We start from the raw sequence: 23,272 nt of genomic DNA, 5'->3' as shown, positions 1-23,272 counted from the left end.
GGTCTGAGTGCAGTCAGTTGCCCATAGGCATTGCCTGATGACTAAATACAGTGCACCTGTGTGTAATCTAATGTCAGTACAAATACAGCTGCTCTGTGACGGCCTCAGAGGTTGTCTAAGAGAATATTGGGAGCAACAACACCATGAAGTTCAAAGAACACACCAGACAGGTCAGGGATAAAGTTATTGTGAAATTTAAAGCAGGCTTAGGCTACAAAAAGATTTCCCAAGCCTTGAACATCCCAGGGAGCACTGTTCAAGCGATCATTCAGAAATGGAAGGAGTATGGCACATCTGTAAACCTACCAAGACAAGGCCGTCCACCTAAACTCACAGGCACAAGGAGAGCGCTGATCAGAAATGCAGCCAAGAGGCCCATGGTGACTCTGGACGAGCTGCAGAGATCTACAGCTCAGGTGGGGGAATCTGTCAATAGGACAACTATTAGTCGTGCACTGCACAAAGTTGGCCTTTATGGAAGAGTGGCAAGAAGAAAGCCATTGTTAACAGAAAACCATAAGAAGTCCCGTTTGCAGTTTGCCAAAAGCCATGTGGGGGACACAGCAAACATGTGGAAGAAGGTGCTCTGGTCAGATGAGACCAAAATGGAACTTTTTGGCCAAAATGCAAAACGCTATGTGTGGTGGAAAACTAACACTGCACATCACTCTGAACACACCATCCCCACTGTCAAATATGGTGGTGGCAGCGTCATTCTCTGGGGGTGCTTCTCTTCAGCAGGGACAGGGAAGCTGGTCAGAGTTGATGGGAAGATGGATGGAGCCAAATACAGGGCAATCTTGGAAGAAAACCTCTTGGAGTCTGCAAAAGACTTGAGACTGGGGTGGAGGTTCACCTTCCAGCAGGACAACGACCCTAAACATAAAGCCAGGGCAACAATTGAATGGTTTAAAACAAAACATATCCATGTGTTAGAATCGCCCAGTCAAAGTTCAGATCTAAATCCAATCGAGAATCTGTGGCAAGATCTGAAACTGTTGTACACAAACGGTGTCCATCTAATCTGACTGAGCTGGAGCTGCTTTGCAAAGAAGAATGGGCAAGGAATTCAGTCTCTAGATGTGCAAAGCTGGTAGAGACATACCCTAAAAGACTGGCAGCAAAAGCTGTAATTGCAGCAAAAGGTGGTTCTACAAAGTATTGACTCAGGGGGCTGAATAATTACACACACCCCACTTTGCAGTTATTTATTTGTAAAAAATGTTCCACTTCTCACGTGTACACCACTTTGTATTGGTCTTTCACGTGGAATTCCAATAAAATTGATTCGTGTTTGTGGCTGTAATGTGACAAAATGTGGAAAAGTTCAAGGGGGCCGAATACTTTTGCAAGCCACTGTATATTTTTAACAACTGGGTTTTGAAACTACTATAACTAGATCCTCAAAATTTCTCCTTCACACTTTTCCTTGACTGACTGTCTTCTGTAATGTTCATAATAGTGTTTTTGTAGGACATTATGAAGTCTCAGTAAAGCTGACCCTAGATCTTTTCGATAGAAAATGTTATCCCTTGATTATTCTAGCTGACACATCTTTTCCCACACAATTAGAGAGAAGGAGGGTGCATGGATTTGTGCAAGCACACAAAAGGAAGCTACAAGGAAGGATGGAAGCCAAGGAAGTTTTCTTAAATAAATCAATAAATGATACCATATAGAACAAGTGTATGTTGTGCTAAAAACTGAAGAAACTCAGCTGTGAAAGAATGGGTCGCTCTCAGAAGCTCAGAGAATTTCAGCATTGTACCATGATGGGACAACACTCACTCAAGTTGTGAAATATTCCTCAGTCAACTGTTAGTGGTATTGTAACAAAATGATTGGGAACAATGGCAACTTGACCGTACACCAGTGCACAAACAGTGTTGGGGAGTAACGGAATACATGTACCGCCGTTACGTATTTAAAATACAAAATATGAGTAACTATTCCGTTACAGTTACCGTTTAAAAAGGTGGTATTTACAATACAGTTACTTTGTTGAAATAAATGGATTACACGGCGGTACTGTCCTGTTTCATATTGTGGCGGGTCAGGACTGTTTCGGTTTTGTTTGACAGTAGGTTCCAGGCGGCAGCGTTGCGGTTGCCATGGTTACAGGGTGACGCTCTCGCTCTGCGTGTTTCCTGGGTGAGAGAGCGCCTTTTTGTTATTGTTGTTGTGCTAAGCTAATAAGCAGAATGCAGAATGTAGCATCATGGGCAGTGTAGTCCGTGCTGCAGGGAGAATGGACTGCCATACTCGTTATGTGTCTGTGAGTGTGAGGTGGGAGAAAGCGGGAACTGGAAGCATGTAAATATAATAATAACCACTGCAGCCAAGAAGAGTGCCTGACGAGCCCAGTTGTAAGTACGCTATTAAAACTCTGTACGCTTTGTTCCTGTTTTCCGAAACAATAAGTTCCGTTGGAGCAGCCTTTCAACGCCTCTATCTGTCTCTCACAAGCAGAGTTGACCCACACAACAAAGTAAATCTATTTTTCGTCTAGGAGCCCCACACGAACCCATATTATTCAGAGGTCCCTTTACTACGGTTCGGAGCTGCGGACCTTCAGTAACAGTAATAAATCACACAGCAATAGTACATTCACGTAGTTGTAAAATGCATGATAATATGTTAAGTAATCCAAAGTATTCAGAATACGTTACTCTCATTGAGTAACGTAATGGAATACGTTACAGAATACATTTTAGGGCATGTAATCTGTATTCTGTAATGGAATACATTTTAAAAGTAACCTTCCCAACACTGTGCACAAAGCAAGGTACGTGGACGAGAGGGTTTGGTGTGGGATAACTTGATTGGCCTGCACAGAGTCCTGACCTCAGCCTGACAGACTTTCTCATCCAACATCAGCATCTGAGCTCACAAATGCACCTCTGGAAGAATGCTCAAAAATTCCAATAAACTTATGTGTGAATACGTTTGAAGGCAGACAAGAGAACAGTTTTGGCTAAATAGTATTGACACAGTACAGATACAGCAAGTACCATAAAGCTACAATGGTTTGAATCTGGCAAAAAGCATTCTCCACTGCAAACTTTTGTAATACAGGCAGGGAATAAACATAATTAGAATAGACAGATGAAAACACTTTGGAGAGAATACAGTATGCATTATGGATGGGTGGATGGAAGGAAGTAATAGCAGCAGCAGCAGTAGTAGTAGTATTGCTCTTATTAACTGCTGTAAGAAATTATTTTCCCAAATATCGGTTAAAATAATTTCTTATTCTTCATTTTATTTAATATAAGCTTGCAGGTTAAAAAATTATACTTCTGAAATCCTGTTTTGAGGCATTGATTTGGCTCTTGGCCGTTGCCATGTTGGTATTTTAAGACTAAATACTGGGATGAATTTGACAGACAAACTCAGACACTCAGAGAATGAACTTGCTAACACAGGGTAGCTATTCCACTTTCATCATGTAGTTTACTCCAAACAGGCCCATATTCAAACAAATGAAGATGATTCTGTATTACTGAAATAGGTGGTAAAATGTTTTATTGAATTTACAAGTCAAAAAAGTGGCAGGCTCCTTTTCTCACTGACTGTTACATATGCTAAAAAACCAACAACACAGGTTTAAAGTATTACCAGACTGAGTTTCACTTTTCAGAGATTACATGCATCCTTTATGTGCAGTCTCTGCGCTGGAGAATAAACCAGGGTGTTACCAAAGTCAGGAGTCAGATTTCCTCCTCAGCAGGCCAACAACAGCTCGACCACGTCATCGGTGCCATTCACGTCCAACTGTGGTTGGAAAGTAAAAAAAAAAACAAAAAAACATCGATAGACTAATCAACTGAAAAAAAACCCCAACCAAAATAAATATGAATGAAGGGGTAAACACTATTTTGGGTTTATGAAGTGTCCCTTTAAACTGTTCTTTCACTTGACAGTGCAGCTTGGGGATAACAGGCATTGTAATTAGCCACCATATAATAGGAATGACCTTATTAAGCTGCTGCTGGGTCACGAGCAGATTTAGGTTATCAAAACACACGCTCTACAAAGTATTCTTTTATTTAAAGTACTATCATTTTATTATTATTTTTTTAAACCCAGCTGGCACTCGACTGCACAAACACACAAAATGCCTGATCTTTCTTTAGGAGTATCAATATTTATGCAGTGGCTGAGTCCATATATACCAGCGGTGAGTCCAAAAATCAATGCACGCCTGCTACATATTTTAATCTCCCTATGAAGGTCACATTATCCACCAATGCCTGAGAGGACAAACACACACACACACACTCAGAGAAAGCAGCTAGCAGTGTTTGCATTCACGCCACCCTGACCCTTTTACTAGTACAACTAATGTCACTGAAGCACACACAGTTTTAAAGACTGGAAAAAGAGACGGCGCTCATCAGCCCCAAAAAGATTTATGTAAACCATGACGTTGAAGGCGCTTCATCTGAAAAGGCTGCGTTTTCATGTTTTAGCTCTGTGTAACTCGTGTACATTATAGATGAGGAACAAGAGAATAGGAGTATTCAGTGGAGCCCTATCACTTACCAAAAGGCCAATCTAAATCTCCTATATCATGACTAGCCACTACTTCAGAGCCATGCGGGCAACACAGAAACAACCTCAGCTTCCCCTGAAGGCTGCCATAAACTTCAGCACAACAATCCAAGCCAACAAGGAGCTGCAGTAAAAAAAATAAATAAATAAAATAGATTTTCACAGCGTTCTCATGGCTAAAACTGAGGAACTGCCAAAGAGATTCCTGCCATCATATGAATATGTCACTTTGCTAACAGAGCTTATGAAAATTAGATGAACATTTTACGATCTTGTTAAAACCGGTTACATTATTAAAAGGGCACATTCATCCTGCGAGGTGAGGAAAGAGAGCCCGTAGCAGATTGAAAATTTAATAAGCTCAATGCAGTGGCGAGAGATTGAGAAACTTGGCAGAGGTTTAACTTTAAAATCCTGAACACGGGCGTGCGATGATTTAACCTCATTGTAGAGTAACATGCATGCACTCAGCGGGTCAGAAGACAGGGGATTCTGACCTGTCATAAACCCATTAAACGGCTTAGCTTCAGACACTTCCACCAGCATTTAATCTCTCACATTAAGCATTGTTTCTGTCATCTCTGTTGTTTTTAAATGTGGTCACATGGTGTTATCTCATATGTTTCGCAGCAAATGGTGTGTTTTTCTTCTTCATGGTACCACACCTTCACTGAATAAAGAAAGAGAGTAGTGTGATGCTAATGCCCACGGCTATCATAAGAGGCCAGGCTGTAGAAGTAGGTGGCTGTTGTCAGCAGGCTGCGAATCATCACTTCTCTCTGCTTACTGCTGATGAGGCTGTGATTAACGTTGTCTGTGCGTCAGAAGTGTAGTATTATCTGGTCGGGCAAAAACCAAACCACTGACTACATGAAGTGCAGCATATGTATGTCTGTGTATGTGTACCCTTGTCTCCATGCATGCTGGCAACAGACACCCTGTGTGCTAAATTCCACCATACATCATGCCAGATCCTTGCAGACCTGTTACAGCACAGAGGCAATGGGCCCAGTTCCAACAGCAACACTGTCTAACAGTTTACATTCAAAGGTTTGCGTTTTAATCAGGATATAACAGAGACTGTCATTCCTCTTTGGAATGACAGCAAATTTCAATTACAGTCTGAAGCAAATGTCTTTTTTTCTCTTTTGGCGACCGATTGCAAGTAAATGGTTGCCCATAGGTTCAACGGCTTATCACAGTTAATTGTTGTATTGTTACAAATAGACTGCTAAAATTATCAACTTGACCCAAATCAATTGCAAAGTGATATCAGAATTACTCAGACTTATTGCCGTTTTATTGCTGTTTTGACACACCAAAGCCTTTATGAGTGTAGCAACAGACTCCTGGTCATCACAGACTCGGCCCCCGTCTGCAAAACAACCATTTCAAAGACAATAATATCACAAGTTCACTGCCCACGATAATTTTGGCCGTGGTCTCCAACCCCTGTTTTCCCTAGCATGACTTTAATATATATCAACAAAATCATTCAACATCAGTTTTACCAGTACTTTGAATTTGAACATTTTAGTCTAGTTTCTGTTAGGTTATACAATTGATTACTTAATGGTTCATTTAAGGCATAAACGGCAAACATACTACGTGTCTTAATCAAAAAATGAAACATAATGCATCAGGATGGATGCATATGCATGCATATATGAAAGTTATCGTTAAAAAAAGTTGTAAAATAGGTCTAAATAAAACCTGTGTAATGGTCCTTTAAAAATTGCAGTTTAGTTTTGTATGTAATGCAGGAGGAGACTCATGCCGAATGCTAATTTGTTAATCCATAATAGCACATAGGACATCAGATAATCTATTTTGAAAGAGGAGATTGTACATGTGTTGGCTCATTTTTTTCCTTTTTCATACAGTCTGTTGTTATGATCTGTGGATGATGACGGGGGAAAAACACCAGTCAAGAACAGTATTTATCTGAATATCTCAGCATTTGATAGTTTTTTGTCTTTTAACATTATCTTTGAAAAACAATCACAGTATCCAGATGTTTACTGGAACCAATGTAATATTCAGGATTGGTCAGTGCTCCACATGTAAACTCTGCTGCTCCAACCATAAACAAATATACTGGTGTCAGGATGACCCTAACCAGTTATTCCACTGGAGAAGCAAAAAGAGCTGCAGAGTAAATGGTGTGTAGCAAAAACAGCGTGCGGTCCAGGGTCAGCCAGCAGCATCTGAGCGTTAATAAGGGGAGTAATTGAATTAGAGGATCAGTGGACGCCTGTAGTGTGGGCGCCACGCAGCTCTAATTTCATTACAAGTGATGTAAACATGAGGTTGGCCCCCAGCACAAGGGCCTCCAACATCAATACATGCACAAATGATTAAAAATAAAAATTTAAAAAAATTTAAAAAAAATCACATAACTACATACACAGCAAATTGAAAAGTGTTAAATTTTTTGGTGTTAGTGGTCTCCTTGCAAAAGTAGAGTTAATTTTACTCTAAGCAGAGTCACATTCTTTTAATGTAACTCTGAGGTGTAAAATGATAGTAGTTAAAATCGAGTGTTAAAAATGAGTGTTTCTAGGTCAAATCTGGAGGTGTTACAATGGAAACATTAACTCTTGACCTCTTAACTCTGAACTCCTACAGGGGCTATGACACCAACAGAGTAAATTCACAGACTCCGCCCCCAGCACGGCTCCAATCGAAGCTGAAGTGAAGCCGTTTCAGAACATTTTGCTCTACATATTTGAGTTGTTTGCCATGCTTGGTAAGTCATTTTTTCAAAGATTGTTTCAATTATTATTATTATTAGCTTTTACTTCTGTGGCTCTTTGGAGTTGAGACAAAGCTGTGTGAAAGGCATTAGCCATGTTGCTCGGTGATAGCATAATATTCTGTTTTAGCTAGCTGAAAGGTATTGTTTGCCGGCAAATACCACAGCCTTGGAAAAAAAGCTTGCATGTGAATTTTCAGTCAAACTTTTGGTCAAATACACCTAAAACAATGTCTAGAATGTGAAATGTTGGTATAATGGTGCTACTTGAAGCCTGAAAACGATCGCCCATAAAAAAAACAAACGAGCAAACAGCAGTAGCAGGCGTCCTGACTGGGTTCTACGTTAGCATTTAGATCCCTCCAGAGTTTTGTGCACACGGTTTAGGTAAAAATGAAAAAGGTTGAGGTTTTACATTTAGTTCAGTATTACCTGGCTCAAAGAGGATTCCTTCTTTTTTTTTTTTTACTGTGCTGCAATTGTTTACTGGATTATTTGTGCCATTAATTAGTGTCAACTAATTTTTATTCAATCTCCGCACAGGATATGCTTGTGAAGATGGAATATGGGGGAGAGCAGAAGTGCGTTGAAGTTCCACAAAGGGATGAATGAAGGACATGCATATTGTATTGAAGAAATAAGTGATGAGAATGCTGTTATTTGCATTTACCAGCTCACCTATGTCAGACCTTTTGATAAACACAATTCTAATGAAAGTGAGAACATGTATACTGTTACATCTTTCAGAAAATGTTTTGAAATTGTGGTGCACAGTTCAGAATAAATGTTTTTCAAAAACCATTGCATCTTTTTAGTAAATGTTTATTTCCAAAAGAAATTTCTAGAAGTTCAGAACAGTAAAATTCCCGCTTTTTAGAATGAATTAGAAGATAACTCTTACGTAGTTAAACTAAAATACTCTTTGAGAGTTAATATATAAACTCTTAACACCAAGTGTTAAATTATCAACTCCAGACAGATTTGGTGTTTAACACTAAATCAGAGTTAACGTACCAACTCTCCAAAAAGAGTTAAATTAACACTCTCTGGTGTGGACCCATATAGACACTTTAATAGTGTTGAAATCAAATCCGACAGTGTTAATTTGGACATGCTGGATTTGCTGTGTACCCACACCTGTTTGTCTCATATAACATCCTGTCCCCAAGCACTTTGATATTTTTTGTGGGTGTTGTGAGCTAATAAACACTAATCATAAGGGGAAAAATCAGGGTCATGCAGTAAAAAAACAAACAAAAAAAAACAGGGCCCGAGTAGCATCGTCTCCTCACGATGAAGTCTTTAAAGTGTCAATCTGGGGAAGAACAGTTGCTCAGTGGTTAGCGCTGTCATATCGTGGCAAGAGAGGGACAGATTCTCAGCACTTTCTGTGAAATGTTCTGAATATCAATGTGCATGAATAAATGATGAATCTCACATCGATGGTGGAGTGCATAAGACGTTAAGTTGACGCGACAGAATATTTTTAGTTAGGTTTGTTTAGAAGTGATGCTCTAGTACATCTACACTGCAAAGTCACTGCAATTTATCCCATCTATCTGATCAGCAGTCTAATATCCCTTGGCCCCGATGAGTAACTTGACCATTAAACCAAGCATAGCTGAAATAAACCTGAAAGCCTGACTGTAGGCCTTCTGACAGTCATGAATAAAGGCAGTTAACCAAGAGGAAAATGTTCACATGCCAATACGCCTTGCCCCTTTTCATCTCAGATGTGACAATGAGACACTCCCAGAGGCAGATCACTTATCAATATAGCTGCAAGCGGGATTAAGGGGGGGCCACGCAGACCAGCGGGGCACAGTTGCCATGGCAACTTGATCCGTTCTAATGTTAAACATACGACTGTAAGTAAAGCCCTTCTAGAATTAAGACCTTCCACTTCAAAGCTATCTCGGCAACATCTTTGGGCAGTTTTTTGGGCAGTCAGAAAGAACCAGGTGAGAGCATCAACATCAGCCTGTATGGACACGGTGACATAAAAACTGCATGCACAAAATCACCAGTAAAATATGAAAATCTACTGAAAAGGTTTTTGTTACGTTTTCTTTCCAAAAATAAGAGAAAAAGTTTTTGGGTCCATGATCCGTGTCTCAGCACTGAAGACAGAAACACTATAGGTATTAAATATGCACGTGATATATTCAAGACCATAGATTAAAAACAACTGATATGGAGACATAAATAGCTCGTTTTTTTGGTTGTTGTGCTGAAGGAATTGTGTTGCCTGTCCCTGCCAAAAGGATTACACATCAAATTACTTCATCGGGCAGCAAACCAGTAAATTTTCTCCATTTCAAAGAGCAAATCTGTTCATGTAACCCACATCTATCACATGCTCGGTGCTAAAAATGCTTGCTTGGACCGATCCTTGATGAACACTTTATCTTTTTTTTTTTTTGTTTTATGACACCTTTGAAAACAATTTCATTACCTTAAAGCTTTGCAAATGAGAAAAGCATAGGTGAGCACACGCTTCTATAGAAGAAAGACTTCCCTCCTCTAAGGTCAATCCAGAAGGTTTGAGCAATACATGAGCAATTTGCAGGTATGTTCTGGAATTATGAGTAGCTTATAATGGCCAATGTAGTTTAATACTGCTGTGCATTAATGAACATTAGCAACCCATTTCACTCACACAATAACTCCTCTCTTTGTATTCTACACTTTGCTTTACACACACTTATTAGATAGGTGACATTTTTGGCTGCAGGGGCTACTCTAACCATTGTGTTAGTATGAACACAATGGTTACATTCAAATGATATTAGAGCAGACTACAACTGCATGATATTTTAAAGATTTGCATTTTTACAAAGTAGGTTCACAACTCACAAGTAGGAAAGTCACAAAGCAGAGAATTGCTTCTTTCATGAGCCGTTTACTCTGATCTCAAAAAACATTTGCAGTCGTACAGTATGAGTTGCTCTGGCAAAGAAAATATTTTTTTTCATGCCAACTTTTGCAGAATGACAATCACAACCCAAAGATTTCTCCTTCAGGACAAATCTGCAAGCCTACAAAGACAACACGGAACAAAGTTTGATCAAATTTAATGAGGTTTGCCCAAAAGCAAAAGCATAACCCACAGATAGAAACGTGTAACGGCTGAAGACAGCCGCTCAACCAGGAAGACACCTTTGCAGTCTTGTTGATTACATCTCCGTCAGAGATGATAACAGAGCAGCGGGTTAATGAAGCTCACTGCAGAAGTGCCTCGCGTCGTGTCAGTTTTTCATTGCATCACTCGGTCTTACGTAGAGCCGTGCAGTATTAGTAATTACTGACGCTACTTCAATCTTTCAAGATTCATAATCAGCTCTTTTTCCGCTTGAGGAAACCAGCAACACTGCTTCAAAACCACCCACCCTTTTACAATACGCCTGTCACTCCCAGTCCATTTCTCTGTTGACTGAGCAGTGGAAAACACCATCTAATGACAAGATAGGATGTGTGTTAACTTTAAAAGCATTTGTTTCCCAGCAACCACCGTGGAAAAGATTTTGTGTGACCGTACCTCACTCAAGGATGTTGTCAAGGTTGTAATTAGTACTAAAAGAAGGCCACCTGCCAAGTAATCCCATAAACTCAGCACTCCACATTAAGCATTTTGTCTGCTACGAGTTAAACGCAGGCACGGGAAGATGCACTAATAACTGTCCATCACACTGATTTGCAGGAATACCTCCAGGCAAAAATTAATAATTCATTTATAATCACTTTTCTTTAAAAAGAAATCATGTTTGGTTGCTTTACAAATAATGCTGCGTGTGACTGAAATGGCAGATCAGCACTTAAGAAATGTTGTTAATTAACAAGCAGTCCTGTCACAAGCAGGCAGATAGGTTAAAAAAATAAAGTTCACACTATGCTCATTTTGGATAAAATCACAGTCAGCAGTGCTAACCTTGCACCCCTATCGACTAGAAGTATGGACTTTAACACCAGAATGCCGCACTCTCAGTATGTGAGGCGAGAAGGTGTTTCTGTATTTTTGGAGATTGTCTCCTCACAAAACCAACAAAATATGGCAGGAGAAATTTAATAGAGACAACACCTTCTCTAGTTCCTTATGTTACCGTTAGTGCCAGTGTTATTCTTATCGCTAGGAAAATCAGGACATCAGTTAGATTGTTCATCAACGCGCAACAGAAAAGCTGTTAATAACAAAGCTTCAGTTTATGGTTCAACCAAAAGATGTCACCCATAACATCACCCTCTGTGAAAACAACAGTCTGGTAAGTGCTGAGGAGACACAGAAGAGAAAGCCAGCAGTCCCATGCACACACATAGACACGTACATATACGCACGCACACGCGCATTCCCTTTGCACAGGCACCACACTGAGATCTAATCGATGGAGCTCATTCATATTGAACCACAGACGTCAGGGGAAGCCGGGGGAATTACAAGCAGCCTCCGCTGTGAGATCGCAGCCTGGAGGAAGCCGGAGGAAGACAGCTCTGCACTGGTAACCTCCAGTTTACCGTCCACTGGATTTTCAGCAACACGATTATGAGGTGTCCTAACGCCCCGAGAAAGTACAGTCAGGTTCACTGCACTTAGATTATACTGTTAAATAAAAGTATGTGTGTATGCATATAAAACATTACTTTAAGTCCAAAAAATTACCTTAACCGATTTCCACCAACTCATAGTAGCACTAACATACAACCTCAATGTCACAGTAGCTCACAATTCACCAGTTATTGCCTGTAAATGTGACCTCGACCTTAAGGCTGATTTGAATGAAGACCCATTAGGTGATCATTGCATGCAGGTTTGAGTAAATGCTGACTTGGGAATCGTAGACAAATACTTCACCACGGCATAATTTCATCAGTAATTTGGCAGCATTAGCTAAAAAAAAACAAAAAATAATAATAATCACAAGGCTCTCTCAAATGTCACTAAAAACAGGATCAAATGATTAGCAAATCATTTAAAGACGATATTTAATACAGCTGTACAAACACGACAGATCAAATGCTAAAACTAAATGTTTTTTTAATAATCCTTTTTTAATTTCATAAAAATAGTCTAATATAATAAAAGTTGTTTTTCAACTGTGCTGCATCATCTCTTCTTTTAACACTCATAAGCATTTGGGAGGTGATGGGACAAACTGCCATTAAAGTGCTCACCAGTTCAGGACCTTTTTCAGAAATACCTTTCATAGTGTAAGAAATGGGTGACAGGGATGGAATAGATCCAGAAAGTGTTTTGGGATTGTCTTTTTGTAATATGTAAGGGTTTCCCTGAAAAAGATCTCGTCCAGATGGCATCTATGTTGCTTGCTGTTTCAAAACATGTATATACTGTTCACCATTAATATGGCCTTCAGAAATATTATTGAGTGGGCCATGTTGACCAATGGCCCATATAATAACATCTTGGATGCTGGCTTTTGAACACAGCTCTGATGACAAGCCGAACGGTCCTACTTGTCTTAAACCCAGAAGATGTGGCACGCATGGCTTCCAAAGACTGTTTCAAATTTTCGGGACCTGTGGGACCTCTGGATCGTAGAGATTTCACTTCAGTTTTCTGATGCAGTGACAAACTCTGTTGACTGACAGTGTTTTTTTCAGGAGTTCTTAAACCCATCCTGAGATTTCTACCATAGACTTGTGTCTGTTTTTACTGTAGAGCCATAAGAGCTTGGCTTTTGTCTTTGAATGACGAGCCCCACTTATCTTTATATCTGAAACATTCAGGCTCTCTGGGATGCTCTTTTTATATGTAATGCTGGTACTAATTAACCTCATTAGTTGTGAGATGTTCCACCAGGTGTTTTTCATGACACAACCTTTAAATTGTTTTAATATCCCTGACCCAATCAATAAATCAACATTTCTCAGCTTGAGCATCTGAAACAGATAGGTAATCTACAATAAATATATAAACCAAGCAATTAAAATAAAAGTGTCACAAGTGCCTGGAAAAGGCCTTATACTATGAGGTAGTGCTGGAATTTATATATTTACAAAAGTGATAAAGACAGTAAAATGTAAGACTGACATTATATAAGAGAGAAGTGCAAATTGCATTAATAAATAAAATGTACACTATAAATCTAAGAAAACCAGCAGTATGAAGGCGTAATACACAAATATGCTTGTGACAGGTGTGTTCACCTGTGACAGAATGAAGAGTTGTTTTACAAGTTAATAGATAATGGCAGGAATGAGTTGCTAACATTTTCTTTATGGCAACGAGGTGAATCAGTCTGAGGGAGAAGGAGCTCTGCTCCCTCAGAAGTGTGTAGTGGAGCGGGGGTGATGGGCTGTCCATGATGGAGACCAGTTTGTTCAGTGACCTCTGACCCTCACTGACTCAAACGCCTCCAAATTCTTACCAATGACAGTTCCAGCCTTCCAGATTAGTTTGCTGATCCTGCTGGCATCTCTGCCACTGATGATGGCAAATTATACTAATTTCAGTTCAAATATTTTCAAATATTTGCATTCTGTTTTTCCTGATATCTTTCAAAGCATCCTACATTTTGGGGTGCTACCAACATCTTCCTGTAGGTTTGGTGTAATTATTAGACAGGAAAGAGGTGAAGGCCTAAGTTTGTTCACATGGTCAGTAAAGAAACTGCCACTTTGACCCCAATCAGGCTCAATGAAGGCTCTAAATGAACAGCAGATGTGTTTTCACAGCTCATTTAAAATTAAACCAACAACTGGGAAAAAAAGCATGGTTCACAACTTGACAGTCGAAAGCAGGGAGAAGGACATGAAAGCCAAAAAGCGCCGAAAGCAAACGCCTTGACAGCGGTCTTCAGCCGGCTTTAATGGCCCATGAAAAGTTCAGCATTAACGAGACTTTATCTCCCTCACACACAGAGAACTCACCAGTAACTTCTGCTGTAGCCTTTGGTGGCTCAGGGTCTCTGGGTTAAGTCGCCGAGCTTGGCTGTAGTCCTCTAGAAGACAAAGCTCGTCCAAAAGGTGGAGGGGAAAAGCTTCATTTCTCTGCAGTGGGGGACAGGGAAGGTGGGGGAGTTATTTGTCACAATAGCAATGGGAGGTTTATGTGCAGCTTTTTTGTTGGGATTTGCTGTATTCCAAATAACCTTTCACTACTTTTGCTGAGTCCCACTGGTGATGAAATCTGCTACCACTCGATCTGTAAGTGTAGGTGACTGGCTGCTAACAGCCAGCAGGAGTTCTGAGTGGGAAAGCAGCTCTAACAGCTCTAACAGATACACTAACGCAGTGCAAGCAGAATGTGTGTTTCTCTTTATTGATCTTCACGGATTCAGTCTGACAGCAAAGCATGCTCAACTACCTGCCCACCTGCTGCTTTTAGCAAACTCCGACAACTGCATTTAACTATAAATGCAGTTGTTAGAGACTAATTAAATTATATTCAATATATATCAAAGTATTTCAAAACAGCTCATTTTACATAGTTTCTCAAATCTGCAAACAAACAAGCAACATGCTAATGTCGTGTATCATTGAAAAATATCTCTTAAGCACTAACAAACCCACATAAGTATAAGATGTCACACTCAAAAAAGTCAACTAAGGCACTTGTTTGATTATTTAGATATAAAAATGCTTGATTACTTTAAATATATTATGTTTATAGTTATTAAATGACTCCTTCTTGCTGGTGTAAACTAGATCTATGTCTGCACCCAATGAGAAGAACAGTGACTCTTTCATTGCTAACTATTGCCCGTGCTGCATACCACGGAAAAAGTTCAAATCAATGCAAGCAGGAACAAATGTTGGAAGGTTGTTAAGCTAACACAGCTTCAGAGCTACCAGTTACAGAACTACTTTTTATAAGTTTATAGTTAACAAATCTAGCTCAATCCTATACTGCGTTGTTTTGTTTTCTAGTATACTCCAGGTACATTTTGCTGTCTCAAAGTGATCACACACACACAGATTGACTTTGTGTGGAAATCTGTTTGTCCTCTATTGTTAGCCAGGCTACTGTTAGCCTCTGTGCTATAACTGAGACTTGGTAGGGAGTGTTACAGTCTAGCTTCATTTAGCAGAAGCTAGCCAGTCCTCAGTGCCCAAAGACAACTGTTAGCAGGTTTAATTCATTTGAGAGACAGCGTCTTTCCATCATCACAATATAGCTCATTTCAGAAGCTGGAAATGAGCTATATTGATAAAAGATGGCTGCAGCTTCTAGGTCTGTAAAATGAAGTCTCTTACGTGTGTTGTAAAATACTTCTGGTCCTGTAGAAGTCTACTGGACCTCTGTAAACACTTTGCTATTGCATTTATGGTCTCAGTCACTCATTTCAGGTCATGCTGAATAAAAATGAAATCCATTTTACAAATCTTGATCATATTATGTTTCATCAAGGAGAATCATCTGGGATATCATTGGCTAAGTATAGCAAAGAAAAATAAAATTAGCATCTGGTACAATACAGTACGGGTTTAATGAGACACTGAGTCAAAGATTGATTTCACCTGGTTGTTTCAACAGAGCTTTCCAAATGCAGTTAGTGAAATCCAACTTTGACAAACGTAACATTTTTCCACAGTTTTTGTGTGCTCACAAACTGTGACATTTCATGTTTAAATCCAATTCACCCCTTCTAGCACTTAAATTCACCCCTCCACAGAACAATGGAAACAACCAGGTGTTTTGCTTTACCAACATGTATCGTCTGCACAAACCTACGGCAGTACTAAGCATCCTCAACACAAAATGACTCTTAATTAATTCTGCGGTTCATGACAATCTACACAGCAGCTGAAGAACATTTAGCACAAAAAAAATAAGGAAATGGCTTGAAAGAAGTGTTAAAGGAGGAACAACTAGTGATAACGATAATGTTGGATCCTGTTAACAGCAGACAATTACAGAAAATAATGTCAACAACAAGACTGATATTTGTAATATTTTCTAATCATGTATTAGTTCATTCAACTATGGACATGTGGTGGCATGATGAAATTACATTCATTCAACAGATATATATATATATATATATATATATATATATATATATATATATATATATATATATATATATATATATATATATATATATATATATATATATATATATATGGCCCCAACTGACCGAGTGCTCAGTGAATACCTCAGGCAGCAGAAACCCAAGAAAGAGGGGGGAGACGAGGAACCATCATGGAAGGACAGGCCCCTGCACGGTATGTACCACCGGCAGATAGAGGAGGTGGCTGATATCCAGAAATCCTACCAGTGGCTGGACAAAGCTGGACTGAAAGACAGCACAGAGGCACTAATCATGGCAGCACAAGAACAAGCTCTGAGTACAAGATCCATAGAGGCTGGGGTCTATCACACCAGGCAAGACCCCAGGTGCAGGCTGTGTAAAGATGCCCCAGAGACAATCCAGCACATAGCAGCAGGGTGCAAGATGCTAGCAGGCAAGGCATACATGGAACGCCATAACCAAGTGGCCGGCATAGTGTACAGGAACATCTGTGCCGAGTATAACCTGGAAGTCCCGAGGTCAAAATGGGAGATGCCCCCAAGGGTGGTGGAGAATGACCGAGCTAAGATCCTGTGGGACTTCCAGATACAGACGGACAAAATGGTGGTGGCTAACCAACCGGACATAGTGGTGGTAGACAAACAGAAGAAGACGGCCGTAGTGATCGATGTAGCGGTTCCGAATGACAGCAATATCAGGAAGAAGGAACACGAGAAGCTGGAGAAATACCAAGGGCTCAGAGAAGAGCTCGAGAGGATGTGGAGGGTGAAGGTAATGGTGGTCCCCGTGGTAATCGGAGCACTAGGTGCGGTGACTCCCAAGCTAGGCGAGTGGCTCCAGCAGATCCCGGGAATAACATCGGAGATCTCTGTCCAGAAGAGCGCAGTCCTGGGAACAGCTAAGATACTGCGCAGGACCCTCAAGCTCCCAGGCCTCTGGTAGAGGACCCGAGCTTGAAGGATAAACCGCCCGCAGGGGCGTGCTGGGTGTTTGTTTGTTTTTTTTATATATATATATATATATATATATATATATATATATATATATATATATATATATATATATATATATATATATATATTTTTTTTTTTTTTTTTTTTTTTTTTTTTTTTTTTTTTTTTTTTGAGTGCAACAGGCTAAAATAACATCCTCTCTCCATGTTCTCCACTTAGCCAGCAACACTGATAGCACTACCTAAACTTCTTGTTATTGCCAGGCTAGTGGAGCTGGCTGGAATAATAATGCCCCCTGTTAAATTATTCATGGCTCCAGTCAGGTGGAACCAGATGCTACTGTTGTGTCATAAAGGAAGAGCTGTAACTCAACTCAAGCACGGAAGGCTGTTGCTCCACGGAGGGAAAGACTGGATCCAGCATGGATGCTGCTGGGCTACAAACAAAAACACGGAATGTCATGACACTCGCTCGGCTCTTTCCAAGTGACATTTTCCTGCGAGTGTTCAAACAGAGGACAATGGTTCAGTAGGTTGATCCATATGGGGGTAAAGCCTAAGGTGCTTTTTGCTGCTCACCACCCTGTGTTGGTGTTGCTGTATACCCAACCCTGACATTTGTGGCCATGCCCAGAAGATGACCTTTTTTGTCCATGCCATGTTTTAGTGCTGAATACTAATGCTATGGTGCTGTGTGCCCGCCACTCATGGGAACAAGCAGTGCTATTTTTAGCCACATGTCCCCAGCTGCACATCTCCAACCCGCCCCGGGCTGGCAATTAGTGTTTGTCTCTCATGGAAGGAGGCAGTGCTAGAAACTCCATAACACAAACAGACATCTGGACACAGGCTGTCTCTGTCTCTGTCCTGCCCCGCACCCATGCCACAGGGTACAACTCTTAAAGCCATGCACTCCCTCCCTCCATCCGTCTCACCGCCCATAAGTGCTCAGTCACTCGGAAGCTCCTCTCTCTAATCTAATTCACACACATTTGTGTGTCTTCACTTCATAGACATTTGTGAAAAAATTACAATTTGTGTTTACATCCGGCACTTTGTTAAGTCCACGCAAATGCTTGTTCCTTAAAGAGGCCATCCATATACTACAGTAGTCATAGAGAGAAAATATACATATTTTTTGGAGTATAAGGCGCACTTAAAATCCTTTAAGTTTCTCAAAAATTTAAAAATTAAGTGCGCTTTATAATCCAGTGCACCTTATGTATGAATTCTGGTTGTGCTTACTGACCTCGAACTGATTTTATGTGGTACATGGTGCTCAAAAATCTGTCAAAAAACGCTTTATTAAAACTTTGGTAGGCTGCACTGCTTGATGGCTTGTTGGAGCATTACGGCTGCCGTAGTCAGAAGCCGCACGGAGCAATCCAGGTCCAAACTCCGCTTCAGGTCCCAAAGTCAAACGAACACTGCGGCATCACTGAGAGGTAAGAACTGTCTAAATTCTTTCATCTTTACCTGCTTTACCAGGTGTAAAGTTTAATTTCCAGGCATCCATGAAAACAGAATTTATTAAATTTAACAGCATTAGAAGTTAGCAGGAAGTTTCCACCTAAACATATCATGTTCTGTGTGACAGATTTCTTAGAAAATTAAAATGTACAGCTCTGCTATCACTTCCAACATAAATGAAGACAGAAAACTAAACAGCAGTGATGTTTGTAGGGTTACTGAAATTGGACTAGCTGGTATATAATGATGTGCTACGTGATTGCTAGCGACACAGCTATGTTAGCATAACATAAACACTAGCTGGGTCCCAAAACGTAGGCTACATCCTTCGGAGGCCGCATTTGAAGGCCGATTATGTCACAGCCAGGCGACAAAGGCTGTCCCAATTCATCGAGTCCTTCAAATGCGGCTGACAAATCCGTCCTTCATTTTCCCCGAATTTGAAGGATGGGTCGGGTGTGGCCTTTTAGGCCCATCATATCCCAGAATTCATAGCGCAGCCCTGCCAATTCCAGTTTCCAACAATGGCGGCCGCTACTAAGTTTTAATATTACTTTTATTAATCTTTCTGGGTCACAAACGTAACTTTTAACAAAGTAGCCGTGTAAACTTTAAATATCTGTTTGGTTTATCAAGACATCGCATATTTGGAAAAGTGCTCCAATGTTTTCGGAGACGTCTGTTACTCACCCGCTCAATAGCTAGCCGGGGGGGTCAATGGTCACTCGAGCCGGCGGGAGCAGCGAACTCCTGGCTTCATCATTTTCAGACCCCTGCTGTCTTTCGCTAATCAGGTTAAACATGATGTATAAGTCACTCAGATAACTGGCTTTTTTCGGTGTGTTATTTGTTTTGGAGTAAATCGGTTTGGCTGAGATCAAAGTTATTAGATTAGATTAAATTTAAAAAAATAAACAAATAAATAATAAATAATATTAAAATAAAAAAAAACTTTATGAATCCATTGGGTGGGTTCCTCCGGGATTTTCACAGAGCTGAATAAAACATCAAACAGTGTGTGAGACGGTCGAGAATTTACGCCAGTGTCCTGATATATTTTAGACAGCAAGGAGCAGACGGCTGAGTTTATTAAACTCCACTGAAACAGCGGTGACGCAAATCTGAAGGCTAGACTGTCCCATTTCATAGCCTCGCACTTCCGGCCTTCTCAGTGTTCGAAGGACCTGGCCCACACAGACCACAGTCCTCTGAAGGATGCGGCCTTCGTTTTGGGATACAGCTACTGTAAAGCTGGAGGATGAATGCTAACTTTTTTCCACTCAATAAAAGTTAACGTGAGGGTTCCCGATGGTTAGGGGCAAATGCAATCGCATGGCAGGATGCTGTAAACGTACCAAACTTCAGTCAGGAGAACAACTGAGATAATCCATCCACAATACGAGGTTAGTCATTAATATACTGCAACAACATGGGAATAGAGCAGCTGCCAGAGAATTCAACATTAATGTCTTAATGGTACAGAAGTGGAGGAAGCAAGAAGAGTTAGTTAAGTTAACTTATCTGACAGTTTTGTTTCGGTTAATGCACCTTATAATCCGGTGCACCTTATGGTCCGAAAAATACGGTATATATAGAAGCCAACCGCCACACAAAAATAGTCGCACAAAATGGTTTCACATCAACTTGTCAGATGTCACTGGCAATTCAGGGATGTGCTCAGGGTGTGCTTTGGTGCAGTAGGCACCAACCATAACATCATCAGACACACGAGATTACAGTTCACTTTTGCAGAGCAAAGTCCTCAACTGGAGGGTGAAGAGCTGGTGATAGAGCTAGTTAGCCCGCAACCATAGTTCCAGTCTTATGTTTTGGTTTTATGTGATGAAATGTTTCCTTAACAACTGCTTTTTACTTTTTCTTATGTGGTTAGGTTTAGGCACCAAAACTAAATGGTTAGGAAACCTTACAGTTCTCTGACATTCTGGAATCCTGGCATGAGGAGTTTTCTATTGGTAAAGTAGACTCATTTTATTAATTAGAAAACCTTGAAAAAGAAAATGGAACCGCAAAGAATAGACTGTTTGCTTTGTCTTAATATTGGTGTGATCTGTTCGACTAAACTTGGAGTCAAATGGAGAATCAGGTGTTTAAAGGTGGAAAGAGTATCAGTTGCCCTTTACATCTTTTAGAGTTTAGCACAAACTGCAGTTTCTAGCTCAGGAAACTGAATAATGCATTTTCCTGCCTTCTTGATCAAACTTTCACATTAACTTGTAGAATCATGAAATGGATCACAATTGGACACCATAATGTTCACCCATTTGGATTGTAGCCTACTCACATACTATATTTTTTAGCAATGTACCACCAAAGTAGGACATGTAGGGGATATCTTTCCCTTACTATATGAACACACAGATGCAGGAATGCTTCTGAGATAAAGACAGGGGGATGTTTATCTTATAGTCTTTATTCTTATTTTGAAAATAGGAATATAATTATAAGATCATGCAGCTACTGAATTGCTCAAAATGTAATTATCCTCACCACACACATAAAGTATTGTGATTTCAGCCATCGGTGGCCTCACGGCATCTCCTCCACTCAATACTGACTTTGTGAAAGTTGAGAAACATTTGACTCAACATGACAGAGATCTGGTTAGCAGGTTAGAAGATTCCTGGGCCAGGCCTTTTCTCTGTGGAGTTTCCATGATCTCCCTGTGCCTGCTAGGTAGTCTGACTTTCTCCCACAATGCAATGCTTGTTAGTTTAATTGGTGATTCTAAATTGGCCTTTGGTGTAAACGTAAAAGACTGTGTCTCTCTGTGTTTGCACTGAGCCAGACTGGTAAACTGCCTTTTGCTGTATGCCAGATGTATGAGTTGGATAAGTGTTTTGGAAAATTGATAGATGGCATAAAATCCTCACACAATAAGAAACTGGGACTACTTGTTTAAGTGATTTCCTAAAAAAGCTGACAGATAATGTTCTGACGACCTGATCATATAATTTGTGTAGCCATAAATAGACGCCTGACTACATTTAGTAACATTAAAAAACGAAACATTATCATCAGTGTGTAAATATCAAGTCTGGCAAAGCAGAAAGAAAAATCAACATTCCTTTACCCTCACGATTGCCACTGAACTTTGTTTTCATCTTTCTCTTATGAATGTTGCCTTCAAACATTGCCAATTAAACTAATTGAATCCTGACAATTATTCCAGCGTACAGGCATTTGGGTTGTAATCCTAGATTCCCAATGTCTCTAAGTTAACACAGCATATTATGATATATTTGGTTGAGCAGGTGTAATGAGTCTGTTAAAGAGTCTGCATGTCATGATGACCTCTTTAATTCATTTTAGTCAGGGCAAAGCTAATTCAATCCACCTTATTACAGCTTCTTTATGCAATTATCCCATGCCCCCGTTCACTGATGGGCCAGCATAGAAGCAGTGGATTGGACAGCAAGCTTACTAACCCGTAGAGACCTATAACATAAAACAATGCAGAGTAACTTCTCATAACGTTAGCAAACTGGAATGACAAAAAGGAAATGACTGTGTGGCAAAACATACTCCAGAGACAAGCCTTTTTTTCCCCCCCTCAAGTAATCCGCTGTGAAATTTCACTTGATCAGGACATCAGAATCAATTACATCCTCATATAAACAAGAGCATTAACTCTGGAGCACATTAGCATCCCATTAATCACTCTCAACTTTAAAAGTGGTCGAGAAACAGCTAGTGTACCTTGAAGTGACTGGCACGGCGTATCCATGGTGCTGCCTGCCAATAATATGTTATCAAAGAGCGCGCAATTAACCTCCAGCATGGTGGACAATACACAGAGTAGAATGTGTCCACATAAAGGACACAAACACTGGACTCGATCTCTTCAAAAGCCACTTCAGACATTACAAAATCCTGCTTTTTGTCGCCTGCTGTTTTAACTATAAAGCAAATACATCACATAAAGCAGACCGTGAATAGCTCCCAGCGGAAAAAAATCTGATTGTGTAAGTTTGGATAAATTAACCTGTAACATCTGAGTGCAGTGTGGGCGAAGCAGACGCAGTAAGCACAAAGGTAGAGACAGAGATAAAGACTGAGATGAACCTGTGGAGATAAGCTTTTTTATTACAAAGCAAATCCCAACAAATAATCATCACTGCCTGTGGATTTTGGCAAGATCCGAATAATCATTCCCAACCCCCAACCTCAGGCACGATCATCTACGTTTTAGAACAGCTCCAAATAGCCCTTACTCTCACCGAGCTGACCACCAGCACAGACATGCTGAAAGGTCAGAGAGGGACACAAACATCTCTTTAAACTCTTTCTGTATGGAGTCTTTCTGCAATACGTGAGCAATTTCCCACGTCACCAGCACCAAAGCCCACCCATAATTAATGATTTCAATCATCTTTAAAACTTCTAATAGTATTGTTATGATGGTATTAACAAGTGCTTTAAGACCACACTGCACTTTGTAACTTTCATGCAGAAGTCTCAAACTGTAGGATACTCACTAGAATTTGCCATAAGGCCAAACTGAGCAATAAGATCATTGATCAGGGGTGAGACTAG

The 23,272-nt window shown here is 40.2% G+C and overlaps 1 protein-coding gene across 3 annotated transcripts in view; it reads right to left on the bottom strand.

The window, feature by feature from the left end:
- rimbp2b (RIMS binding protein 2b) overlaps positions 1 to 23,272 on the bottom strand; it is a 118,156-nt gene that overhangs the window by 82,090 nt on the left and 12,794 nt on the right. For 2 of the 3 annotated variants that reach the window (XM_086313647.1, XM_086313646.1), the window contains one exon: positions 14,192 to 14,311. The exons of the other annotated variant lie outside the window; for it this stretch is intronic. In XM_086313647.1, the coding sequence (XP_086169773.1) occupies positions 14,192 to 14,311 (120 nt within the window). The remainder of the gene's footprint in view (positions 1 to 14,191; positions 14,312 to 23,272) is intronic. 3 annotated transcript variants of the gene reach the window in all.

The sequence above is a fragment of the Aulonocara sp. 'chitande type north' Nkhata Bay genome, linkage group LG12, assembly GCF_057382095.1.
Source record: "Aulonocara sp. 'chitande type north' Nkhata Bay isolate Kocher_YH1m ecotype deep benthic linkage group LG12, A_spYH_male_GT1.1, whole genome shotgun sequence".
Classification (NCBI taxonomy): Eukaryota; Metazoa; Chordata; class Actinopteri; order Cichliformes; family Cichlidae; genus Aulonocara; species Aulonocara sp. 'chitande type north' Nkhata Bay.
The sequence above is the reverse complement of the archived record's forward strand: the minus strand, read 5'-3'. Positions and strand labels throughout refer to the sequence as shown.